This window comes from Centropristis striata, chromosome 16 (genome assembly GCF_030273125.1).
Source record: "Centropristis striata isolate RG_2023a ecotype Rhode Island chromosome 16, C.striata_1.0, whole genome shotgun sequence".
Classification (NCBI taxonomy): domain Eukaryota; kingdom Metazoa; phylum Chordata; class Actinopteri; order Perciformes; family Serranidae; genus Centropristis; species Centropristis striata.
The window spans coordinates 6,690,597-6,703,250 of NC_081532.1; the positions used below are offsets into that span (position 1 = coordinate 6,690,597).

General features: G+C 36.5%; 1 protein-coding gene and 1 gene segment (V, D, J or C); one reads left to right on the forward strand and one right to left on the reverse strand.

Annotated features, from left to right (window-relative positions):
- Window positions 1-2,777, forward strand: part of asap3 (ArfGAP with SH3 domain, ankyrin repeat and PH domain 3) — a 31,222-nt gene extending 28,445 nt beyond the window's left edge. Inside the window, exons 25-26 of the mRNA XM_059353764.1 lie at window positions 532-663; window positions 1,501-2,777. Coding sequence (XP_059209747.1) covers window positions 532-663; window positions 1,501-1,575 — 207 coding nt within the window. The 3' untranslated portion in view covers window positions 1,576-2,777. The remainder of the gene's footprint in view (window positions 1-531; window positions 664-1,500) is intronic.
- Window positions 2,778-8,682: 5,905 nt separating this feature from the next.
- Window positions 8,683-10,499, reverse strand: LOC131988366 (Ig lambda-3 chain C region-like; the record flags this gene model as incomplete). The annotated part of the segment is given in 2 exon segments: window positions 8,683-9,546; window positions 10,355-10,499. Coding segments are annotated over 2 exon segments (468 nt in total), but the record flags the coding sequence as incomplete, so codon positions are not given.
- Window positions 10,500-12,654: the final 2,155 nt, after the last annotated feature.

Consider the following 12,654-nt stretch of genomic DNA (forward strand, 5'->3'; position numbering starts at 1 on the left):
GCACGCACGCACGCACGCACGCACGCACGCACGTATATATATATGTATGTGTATATATATGTATGAATATATGTATATGTATATATATATGTATGTATATGTGTATGTGTGTAATATAAGTGCTGCACCTCTAAGGATCAGTACAATTGGGAACGGAGAACTCGAAAATGTCTTTTGTGCATTTTAACAGTTATAATGCTTTAAATGGAAAAAAAAAGTACGTAAGTGATGTTGTTTTTTTTGAGTGTGTTATGGGTTATTTCTCCTGATGGATTGGATTGCCACATATGATTCATCAAGGGCTTTTGTACATTTGAAAATATGTCAATAATTTCTGTTTCAGAAGTTTCTGGCTATGATAAATGGTACAATTGCCTTGGGGTTGTGGGCTTTAGAGGGTTAAGTCCTCCATGTCCCAGTCTTCAGTTCCACAAGGCTTTTTTCTGTAGTCAGAAAAAATCCTGCTAGATTTCACAGTCAATATCAGTTTGCTGGTGGTTCATTGTAAAACATATTGCATGTCTCCTCCAGGTTTCTGGCAGCAGGCCTCATCAGAAGCGTGTCAAGGCTCTAGTGGACTGCAGAGCGGTCAGTTTAGAACAGCTCGCCTTTTTCAAAGATGAGATCATTGTGGCCACGGCCACTAATGACCCCCACTGGTGGGTAAGTGCAACTACAACTTCTTTGATTTCATTATGGGGCATTTGGGAGCAATGTGAAAAAAATAGTGAAATAAATAACATGGACTTTCATATGTGCCTACTTAGGGCTCGGAGATATATCGATATAAAAGATATATCGATATATTTTTAAATGTGATATGGAATTAGACCATATTGCATATATCGATATAGATCAATTTTTTTTCTTTCTTTCTATATAAAGGCTGCCCTTACTAGGGTTTGTCATATTGAGTTATTTTGTAATGTTCGTTATCCCTTTTTCATATAAATATATTTATTTCAGAAAAAGATTGGCCTATTTTATTTCATAGGCTATTTTTATTTAAGATATTTTTTTTATTTAAATGTGCACTTTATGGAGCTTTTATTTCTTTAAAAAGTTACTCCTGTTATACAGTATTTATGTTCACTTAAATAAACGGTTTTGATAAAACTACATGTGACTTGTCATATTTAACTTTGACTGAACATTTGCTCTCACTTTCAGATAAAAAAATATTGGGATATATATCGTATATTGATATTCAGCCTAAATATATCAGGATATGACTTTTGGTGCATATTGCCCAGCCCTAGGCCGACATATATTAGTCTTCAGTACAACGAAACAGATCCAAAGTTGCATTTCAACTTTACAGTATACTTTGAATTTTACTTTGCACTGTGTCCACAGTCACACTCATGTATATACAGTTTTTGTTGAGTGCTGCATAGTTTGTTTTTTGTGTGCTCATTATCTTTGTATTTCTTGTCTTGCAGTAAATGTCCTGCTGTGATTAATGAAGTACTCTATGTCTCTCTCCATCTGTCCTGACAGGTTGGTCACATAGAAGGGGACCCATCCAGGAGTGGGACCTTTCCTGTCAACTATGTCCACAAACTAACAGACTGAAGGGACATGGACATGTGAGAAGACTCTATGGTAACACAGGAGGACCTGAACCAGCATTGGTCGCCTACTGGAAACTTCTCTTCATCCTGCAGTGGATTTTACCTTCAGGAGAGGACAGAGTTATTACTCCTGGATCTGACTCAAACTGGAGAATATTTCCACATGAGGATATTCTAGCCAAAAGATGCCTGAGGAAATAAATGGCACTGTTTTATGGATTCATACCTTTTAACATGTACTCATTCTGGAAACCAACCAGGGAACCGGAGGCTTTCAGAGCCTCATAAACTCTTATTCCAAGGACAATATTTTCCTTCTGTTGGTTGTTGTTTTTTTCTAACTGCAGTGGTCTAAAACCATCATCTATTAATAGGTACGGATGCATTCATGGTTGGGGAACAAACTGTTAGAATTTAACTATTAATGACACATTATATTGCAGATGTTAAAGTTGTCTATTCTGGCTAGGATTTGTACCTGCAGGGCAAAACCCTTCAAGGCACTTTAAACCCACTGAGTAGAAATCTTCTAAAGGGTTGTCAGAGCTGTAAATGTGTACCAGCACGCTGCTGTATATAGGGCACTGCTCAGTCTTTTCAATCACAGTATACTGAGACTTCTGGATTTGAGGTTAAAACCTGTCCAGTGTCTCCTGCAGGACTCTAAAAGGGGCTTTGTGCCTGCCAGTCTGTCTCCAACCAAACGGCAGGCGTCTGGGCAGAGATCTGAAACTTTAGCTCAGCCATCTAGACTCTGGGCACAGCTCCGGAGGATCCAGTTTCTCCTGGCTCCAGGCATCTGTCTCTGGAGAACCTGGAATAACGACAGTGTGTTATAAAAAAGAAAAGACTCTCCGTTCTAGCAGGAAATGGCACTTAAAGAGAGCTTGTTAGTAACAGCACCCTGCTGCAGTGATTTGTTCAGTGAACACACACATTTACCTTGGGGACGAGATATACACACAAGCACACTTGCACTTACTGTACACACACAGTAGCTTTCAAGATTTAGGAACCTTAAGGGAAGAATGAGGAGCAACTGCTCCACTTTTATATTTGTAACAAATATTCAAATGTAACACATTTCACAGCGATTACACACAATTTGTTGTACATAATTGTCTAAACATGTCCACTGATGTACAGTATATATATCACTTGTTTTCTCATCTTCCATGCATTATAAAGGATTGTATCATGACAGATAGTGGTGATTTGCTGATTTTAATGCCATGTGTCCTCTGTTTTGTTCCGTTAGTTGTTTAAACGTACGGTGGCCCTGAGAGCTCACAGCGCTGCAACTTAAGAAAACACATGCAAATACACAAAACACAAGCAAATTGAGAAAACATCTTCATCAATTTGAAAACACAAGCGCAGCATTTAGAAAATGCTACAAAGACCACAACACAACAGAAGTGTTTCCAGAGGACACTTAAAAGTGATGCACACGTCTTGGCACGCTTGATACTATCACATTATTTCAAAATAACTATAACATTATTATGTGAAATTATCATGTTATTTCATGATAATGATATTTTCATTTTATAACGTGATATATAGCATTAGCCCGTTAGCCTGTATCAATCACATTGCAGTTGAACAAATCAAATAAATGAATGAAACACGTTTTAGTTGGTCTCAGCGGCACCGAGTTCGTCTTGGTCTTGCTAGCCTGCTAACGCTAGCACGACATTGATCTCGCTAACATTAGCACGCTATCGATCGCCGTCTAACATTTGCATGCTATCGATCTGCCGCTAACATAACATGAAATTATCATTATCATTAAATAACGTGATAATAGCACAAGCGTGTCCAGACGTGCATCACTTTTAAGTGTCCTCTGGAAACACTTCTGTTGTGTTGTGGCCTTTGCAGCGCTGTTTCTTTTATTGTGTTGTGGATGTTGAGATGAAGGATGTGGATGTTGTGGATGTTGTGGATGAAGATGTTTTCTCAATTTCTCAATTCTAATTCAACCATATAAATGGCTGTTGGAGGCTGATAAAAGAAGGGAGCATACACAGTTGCATAATCAATGTTCAGAGAGCATCCTCCTGAAAACAAACAGTAACCGTGACAAGTAACGGCGGCAGGAAGCGGCCGTTCCCTTCTCTTTAATCATTCTTGAGTTGAAATGAACAAGTCTGTTTGCTTGTCACTGTTTCTGCCACTATTGTCTTGTTCACAGTGTTAATGTTCAAACAAACAAGTCACAAGACAGGCTGTTATCAGATCACTGTGAAGAAGAGGATATGGGAGTACAACTGTAAGGAACTCAAATGTAAACAATAGTAAATTAATTCACATTTAGTCAGTATATTTGTAAATACACATAAAACAAAAATTGAGTCTTTTATTGTGTGAATTTTGTGCCGTTATTCTGTATCTGTTATAAGTAATGTGGTGTGGCTGACTAAAGGCCAAAGGTACTTTGAGTTCTTAATGCTCAAAACAAGCACACACCGCTTCAATTATTCAGTGAGTGAGGGCACATATAAAACCTACTACCTAGTCAGGTGTATAAATGTGCATAAAAGTCATTGTTCAGGTTTAGTTACCATGGTTATTTTGTGCATACTTGTGCAAGGGGAAAAAGAAAGGTCTTAAAAGTTTTGAAAGTAGACATAATCATTAAAAGTGATTGAAATTATCGCTTGTTTTCATAACTTTTTTTTTAACGTGATGTGAGTAAACATGCTTGAAAGTGCTAAAAATTACTTTATTATAGTCTGTTGATACATATTAGAGCATAGTTTGTCCATAAATGACAGAAAAACACCATAATATGTGATGTTGAAAATTATTGGACAAAAACTAAAAAGTCATACTATAGCATGTCGTTTTTTGTCAAAAATGGTCAAATTTTAAAATGCCTGAAAATGCTAAAAATGTCTTTATTATAGTCTGTTTATACATATTAGAGCATAGTTTGTCCTTAAATGACAGAAAAACACCATATTATGGGATGTCCAAAAATTGGACAAAAACAAAAAAGTCATTGTATGTTGATTTTTGTCAAAAATGGTCAAATCTTAAAATTCCTAATAATAACTTTATTGTAGTCTGTTGATACATATTAGAGCATTGCGTGCACATAACCCAACACAAATGACAGGTTGTTAAATTAGTCTTTGATCTTCTGTAAAGCAGTCTAGTTTTATGAAAGAATATGTTATATGAAAATGTTTAGTGTTGTGACAGTAATAAATCTTGATCTGTTTCTTAAACTAGGCTATGGCACATTGGTCCTTTAATTTCAGTGAATTGGGCTGAAAAGAATTTGATGCTTAAGAAGGTGTGGGAAGCCTGTTTTGATTATATGCATGTAGAAAGGAAAACTAAAAAGATAAGAGAAAAGAAAAATATTTAATTTTGAAACCAAACTTCCAAGGATAGTCCTTACTTATGCTCACAAACTGCAATATTAAGTTTTGACCTACAGTAAAAAAGTATAATTATATTATCTGTGTGTAAATAATTTAAAAAACGAGCAAATTGAACCCTGGTAAATGTATTTTGACAGTTGTATTTTCACTTTTCCTACTGTTTCTGGCTTTTGTCCTCCTTCTACACTTTATGCCTCCCTAAAGCTGAATCTGTCCCTTCATCTTTCTTGGCTGATTTCCCTCTAGCTCTTTGTCCTTCCAGCCTCATTTTCTCTGTCCGGATATAACTTCTGATCCTCCTTACCGGAGCCAGGATGATGCAATTACAACCTGTCACTTATATAACCGTCACCTCGCTAACAGACAGGATAATAGAGCTGTGACCTATTCAGCTCTGAGTGCTCCACACACACACACACACACGACTCTCCATTAGCGTTGGCCGTTGGGCCTTCTCATGTGTACTTATGTATACAACAAGCATTTCAGGTTAATGTTGCTTCTTAAAATAGATTCAATCACTAATGCCATCATCCATGTTATGCATGAACAGATAAAAATGAATGTGGAGGCCGTGGAATATAGTAATCCATGAAATTCAGAGTAAAGCCTTCACTTATCTTTTTTTTTTTAATGGTAGAATTCATGATCTATATTTACATAAAACAAAAGTTTATCTGTTTAACGCTAAATGTATTGTCTTAGTATAGTTTTCAATGCAAAAAACGATGATCAGATTATCAAATTCTGTTTTTCTTACATTTATCAACATTTTTAAAAAAAATCTGGTCTCATGTCATAAAAGTCATAGAAATGTATGCCATAAAAATGTGTTATAAAATGTCATATTACAGTATGCCATGAAAATATCATAAAAAAATTTACATCCATCCATTTACATCACCTAAGCAAAACACTCCAGACGTCCCCCTCCCCAGACCCAACTTCCAGGTCGTCCTGGGGGAGCCCGAGGCGTTCCCAGGCCAGATGAGACACATGGTCCCTCCAGCGTGATCTGGGTCACCCCAGGACCTCTTACCAGTTGGACGTGGGAAACTCATTTCAGCTGCTTGTTTCTGTGATCTCATTTGTTCAGTTACTACCCAGAGGCTCATGCCCATCGATGGGTGAGGGTTAAAAAATGTATGGACTGGTAAATTGACCACAAAATACCATAATTTAAAGAGAAAAAAAGATCTAATATGTATAAACAGACTATAATAAAGTCATTTGTAGCATTTTAAGGCATTGTATGACTTTTTTGTTTTTTGTCCAATTTTTTGATATCCCATAATATGGTGTTTTTCTGTCATTTATGGACAAACTATGCTCTAATATGTATAAACAGACCATAATTAACCCATTTTTAGGCATTTTAAAATTTGACAATTTTTGACAAAAAACGACATGACTTTTTTGTTTTTGTCCAATTTTTCGACATCCCATAATATGGCGTTTTTCTGTCATTTATGGACAAACTATGCTCTAATATGTATAAACAGACTATAATTAACCCAATTTTAGCATTTTTAGGCATTTTAAAATTTGACCATTTTTGACAAAAAACGACTTTTTTGTTTTTGTCCAATTTTTCGATGTCCCATAATATGGTGTTTTTCTGTCATTTATGGACAAACTATGCTCTAATATGTATCAACAGACTGTAAGAAAGTATTTTTGGGCATATTTAGGCATTTAAAATTGTACTGTTTTTGACAAAAAACAACATGCTATAGTATGACTTTTTACAAGTGGGTCATTTTTGGACATCCTATAATATGGTGTTTTTCTGTATTTTCTCGTGATATTATGCTCTAATATGTATCAACAGACTATAATAAAGCATTTTTTTGGGCATATTTAGGTAAAAAAAAGACATGCTATAGTATGACTTTTTTGTTTTTGTCCAATTTTTCGACATCCCATGATATGATGTCCTATGTGACCCACTCCAAAAAAGTCATAATATAGCATATCGATTTTTGTCAAAATTGGTCAAATTTTAAAATGCCTAAATATGCTAGAGACTTAAAACTACAAAGTCATACTTGTTGCTGCGATAAATATATTTAAACCCTGCACAAATAATGATCACAGGGTATTACAAAATAAATTGAAAGAAATAAAGTGACCACAAAGAGACTCAAAACTACATTAAAGAGACAAAAAGCCCTGCAGAGTTCTACAACCACAAAGAGAGAAAACTACAAAGACTCTGAGGATCTTGCTCCTCTAATGGAGGGATGGGGGCCCTATTACATGTCTGTGTCCAGGGGCCCACTGTCTCATCATTCTTCCATGATGTGAATGATTCAAATGAATGTACTTCCTCCTGTTTGACACCAGAGGGCAGTATTCATCTTTATGAAGCAGAAACACACAGACAGCTCTCACTGGCATGTGTGTGTCACCCACAGAAGTTCTACTTTGAATATCTGTCGTGCTTCCCTGCACATCAGGGGCTTTTAAGGCCCCAAGTCTTCTGTCAACTAATACATGATTGAATTATTTTCTCTCAAACACACATATACATCCATAATGAAGATGCTGCTGGTTTTCCTGCTGACAGTGGCAGTCCACATTCAGGGTGAGATTCTGATTGATTTGACTGAACATCAAGTGCCAGCTTTTAGTTAGTTTGGTTTTTACGTTGGAACTGGCCTTTATATAATAAATACAGTAGTAATGTTTTATCTTCTTGCAGGATGGCTGCAGGAGACTCTGACATGCACCACTGCTCACCTTCACAGTCCCCTGAAACACAACCTTACAGAAACCTGATGAAGTTCAGCCCAGTCAAATGTGGAGTGAAACTCAGATATTCATGTCCCTGAGAGTCAGATTCTGTTCCTCTTTACAGCTCCAGATGTTCACTTATCACACAGTCTTCTTCACTAAGTTAAAACAAAGATTCTGCGCCCTGAAATGAATGCAGAACGCATAAAGAACACTATGTGACATAAGCTACTGTGTTGCACATTATGAGCAAACAGGTAGTGCATTATGTATTGTAGATGTATTTCTGAGGTGTGCTATATTACAAGTCCTGATTCCAAAAAAGTGGGAGGCTCAGTAAAACATAAATTAAACAGAATTGGATGTATTGGTTATAATTTGTGACACATGTTTAATTGAAAACTGTTTGTTTTTTTAACTGACGTGTCATTTGTGTTTTAGCCACATGCTACACAAGCACAACTGGAGATTTTACCATTAAAATGAAGTATTATATATGTGTAATTTTGGCCTTACAGTTCTTCTGTTATAAGCTTTGGCTCAGATTGTGTTTTTGTCTGATCCTAACCCTTCTCCTGTTCCTAAACCTGCAGCTTTAAGAGGTTAAATGTCCCGACTTTTCAGTTGTGTTTTCAAGTTTTCAGATGAGATTTAAAGGCCCAAATGATACTCAAGATATGAACTGTTGCTTCTTTTCTGTTTCACAACAACAGGTGTGTTTTTGTTTAAAACATGTAGAATGCATGGTAGATTTCAGGTTTCAGGTTTTGGTCATTATAACATATACAGTAGATGTATTGTAGTATAGAAAAAAGATGATAAAACCTTTAATTTACAGTAATTATCAGCTAGATTAAAAGCCACTAGTGGTTGTGTGAGGCTTTGAGCTAAATGTTACCATGCTCACAGTGACAAATATAAAGAGAAAATGTTAAAAGACGGATCAATCTGTGATGCTTTATTCACAGAAGCCCCAAAACTCCAACATGTAGGCAAAATCTATAGTATATCCTGATATATATTTATGTTATTAGGAACATAGAAGACCAGAGCATTAAGATAACACACTGAGGTTAGATGGCTTCATGTCTGCTGCTCCCTTATGTCTGTTGTTCTGTCATCTTAATAAATGTAACGCCTGGATCCAGATCATCAGGATACAAAATATTGTGTTCAGTGTTGATCCATTTGCCAGCAGGGTGAACCTTACACCTTTTACAAAACACAAAGACACTGACTCATTATAATCCACAGTTTTATTCAGTGAGAGTTTAATGTTCATGCCACATTTCTGATGAATGAATCGTTTCTCTTGGACTAAAACTAATAAAGTTGATTTTAATGATGATAAAGAAGAACATGCAGAAGATCAGTATGAGAAAGCAACATGCACACTAAAACACTGAGCAGAGAGCTGTGAAACGTGCAGAAATATGTGAAGAGAGGAGATCTGTAGCTTGATGAAGATCTCTATGAAAGAAGCAGCATCATTTCCAGACAGGAAGTGTTGCTGAAGCTCTACTCTGAGCAGCGCTCAGGGTCCAGGCTTTGAGTGACAGGGCTCTGTCCATTCAGACTGGCCTCACAGCTCACTGAGCCCGCCTTCCTCCACTGGTCTGCAGGGAGGATCAGGGTGCTGCTCCAGCTGTAGTGGCCGTCCCTCCCCAGGGCCTCCAGGCTGTGTGACTCCCCTGAGGAGAGGCTGCTGCCCCCCACCTTCCAGCCCAGCCTCCAGGCTGAGGGGAAGCCCCCGCTGGCCAGACACACCAGTGTGGCACTGCCCTGCTGCAGCTGCTCTCTGGAGGGGGGGAGGACGCTCAGGGTGGGCCGCACCACACCCACTGGAGGAGAGAGAGGGGGGAGAAAAGACAGAGGAATGAGAGTGAAGGCTTGGTGAGAAAGAAACATCACATTCTGCTCATTTCTTACATTTCATCAAATCAAACACAAGAAGTCATAAATCACTCAGTATCACACCATCAGACACAGGATTCAAGTGGAAATGCAACTAAAAAGGTTGATTGATAATGATTATTGATGACATCTTCACATGTCTTTCATAATGTGTGACAGAGAATAACTGCTCCCTGTGATGATTTTCTTCTGTTTAAACTGACAGAGCTGAAACTCTCATGTGAATACAGTTAAAACCTTTGTCATCTGTCTCTTTCACTTCCTTTTCACTACATGTCAAATGAACCGTGAACACAAAGAGAAGCTGCTTTTACTGATGAAATCATCTTTGTTTTCAACATGAATCCCCGTTATAAATTTAATTCAATTAATTATTTGATATTTTCAAAATAAAAACAAAATTATAATACATATTTTTATGATATGAAGTAATAAACAAACATTTTTTTCCTTTTTAAAATCATTCAAGAATGTACAAATTCAAAGTTAGTAATAAAAATATAGCTTTAAAATATTTATATATATTTTCTGTACATTAAAATGTTATTTTACATGCAATACTAATTGAATACTAATCTCTGCAAAGCTTCTTCTCAGACTGTGAGATCAGTTTGATAAAATAACAAAAAATATCACAAAAATAAAAACACTGAACGTGATCACATTTCATTAAATATTTGATTAAAAAGTTAAAGTATATGTCTGTTGTATGAAATAAAAATCTCTGGTACTTACAGTCAACGATGAGTTTGGTTCCTCCACCAAAAGTGTACCACAGTGATACAAACTCATTAAGCGGCCGTACAAAAACCTCCTGCACTGTGAACAAACATCTATCCTCTGAAAACACTCTGTTTTTATGATAAAACTGCAAAAATTGAAATTATTTAATGTACAAAATGATTTAATTCATGTGGTCTAAAAGTTTTTTACAAAATAAAAGATCAATTTTCATCATTATTGTAACTTTTACAGTTGAGACAGAAAAACAAACCTGTAAAATATTTATATATTCTAATTTATTTTATATCAGTTGTAAGACTGCAAATAAAAATATGTTCAAACAAATGTTTAAATTTAAATTTGAATGAGAAAAAAACATTAAAAAGTAAAAAAGCAGTTTCTCATCCCCCTATATGTAAATGACATCATACCAACCACAGTGGACACAAACTGATTCCTAAATCCTCAACTGCACTTCTAATATCAATATTTTCTTGTGTTCCATTAAGATGATAGATGGTGTAAATCCAAGCAGTATTCCTCCTGATTTAGTGTCCCACGTTGGCTTCAGTCTGTTGAGAGCAGAGAAATCATTTCCATAGAGAGGAGGCTTTGCATGGTCAGCTGATCCTCCAGTGAACTGAGAAGGTTTATAGTCCTGTGAGTTCAACACTGCAGGACTCAGATCTGTCAGTCAACACAGCAGAAACCACAACCACCATGACTCTCATCACCATCCTCATCTGGACGCTGGCCTGCTGCTGTTTTACAGGTTCATTCACTCAGCAACATTTCAAACATGATGTGCTGCCTTTTCTCTCATTGATTTCTGCTGATAAATGAAGGATTTGTTTGTGTCTGCAGGATGCAGCGGTCAGGTGACTGTGACTCAGCCTGCAGTAAAGACATCTGCTCCAGGATCCACTGTTACTATCAGCTGTAAGACCAGCCAGGCTGTTTACACCAATTGTGGTGATAGTGGTCATTGTATGTTCTGGTATCAGCAGAAGTCTGGACATACTCCAAAGGTCCTAATTAGACATATAAGCACACGTGTATCAGGAACAGCAGCTCGGTTTAGTGGCAGTGGAAGCAGCTCTGACTTCACTTTGACCATCAGTGGAGTTCAGACTGAAGATGCAGCAGTTTATTACTGTATGAGTGTCCACAACATAGGCAGTGATTGGCCGTCCACACAGTGATTTGTCGTCGTACAAAAACCTCCCTCAGTCAGACTGCAGAGACACTGAGCTGTTACAGCAGGAACCGACTGCAGCTGCTGAAGAGGAAGAGACTCTGACACAGACCACTGAACACAGAGCTGACAGTCACCTCTACAAGCACTAATCACTTTATATATGAAATAAAAAGACACTTTTCATTATTAATTATTCAAGCAATTTAGCTAAAACCTTAATTTTAGAAGAACTTTAATCACCCATGATTCTGATTTCAGTCATGACGTAATATAAGTTTTTGACATAGTTCTTCAAAAATGTTCTCCTTTCATTGGAAGTGGAAACAGCAGCACAAAGAAATATAATCATCTCTTAATAACCAAAGATGATTTTCAAAAAATGGTAATTTCACAAAAGGTAAAAAAAAATAGTATTTTAAGTGAAAACTCTCCATTAAACAAAAAATTATATTTTTATAGAAATTAAATTAATTAAAAAAAGAGGAAACTATCAAGAAATTATCAAGCCAGTTAATTTATGAACCCAGATGTCGACTGATTAAAACTATTTCACAAGCTGAAATTCTGATTTTCACAAGTTGCAATCTCCCATCCCAACCATTTCTCCCAAACACTCTGCAAAAAAGGTTTGTCTAAAAACAAGGTAAAACACAAGTCTGAGGGAAATAATCTTGCTGCATGGACAGATAATTTCACTTGACAAGATTTCTGAAATTAAGATTGTTAAATCTAGAAATATGCATGTTGAACGCCTAAAATAAGAAATTAACTCTTAAAACACGATAAAATACTAAACACTCCTAAATCTAAAGGTTTTTTTAATCTTGGTAAGAAACAAATAATTTGCAGTGCACTCTGCTCGGGCCAGTTCATTGCTACTTGCAGCTTTAATTTATCTTGCTTTAAGAGTTAATTTCTTATTTTAAGCGTCCAATATGCTTATTTCTAGTTTCTTTCTAGAATTTTCTAGATCTATCCATGCAGCAAGATAATTTCCCTCAGATTTAGAGTTTTTACCTTGTTTTTAGAAACACCTTTTTTGCAGTGCAACTTCCCTCTATCCCAAAACGGCTTTGTAAGATCTGTCCAGCTCGAGATCTCAGCCCAAGACAAA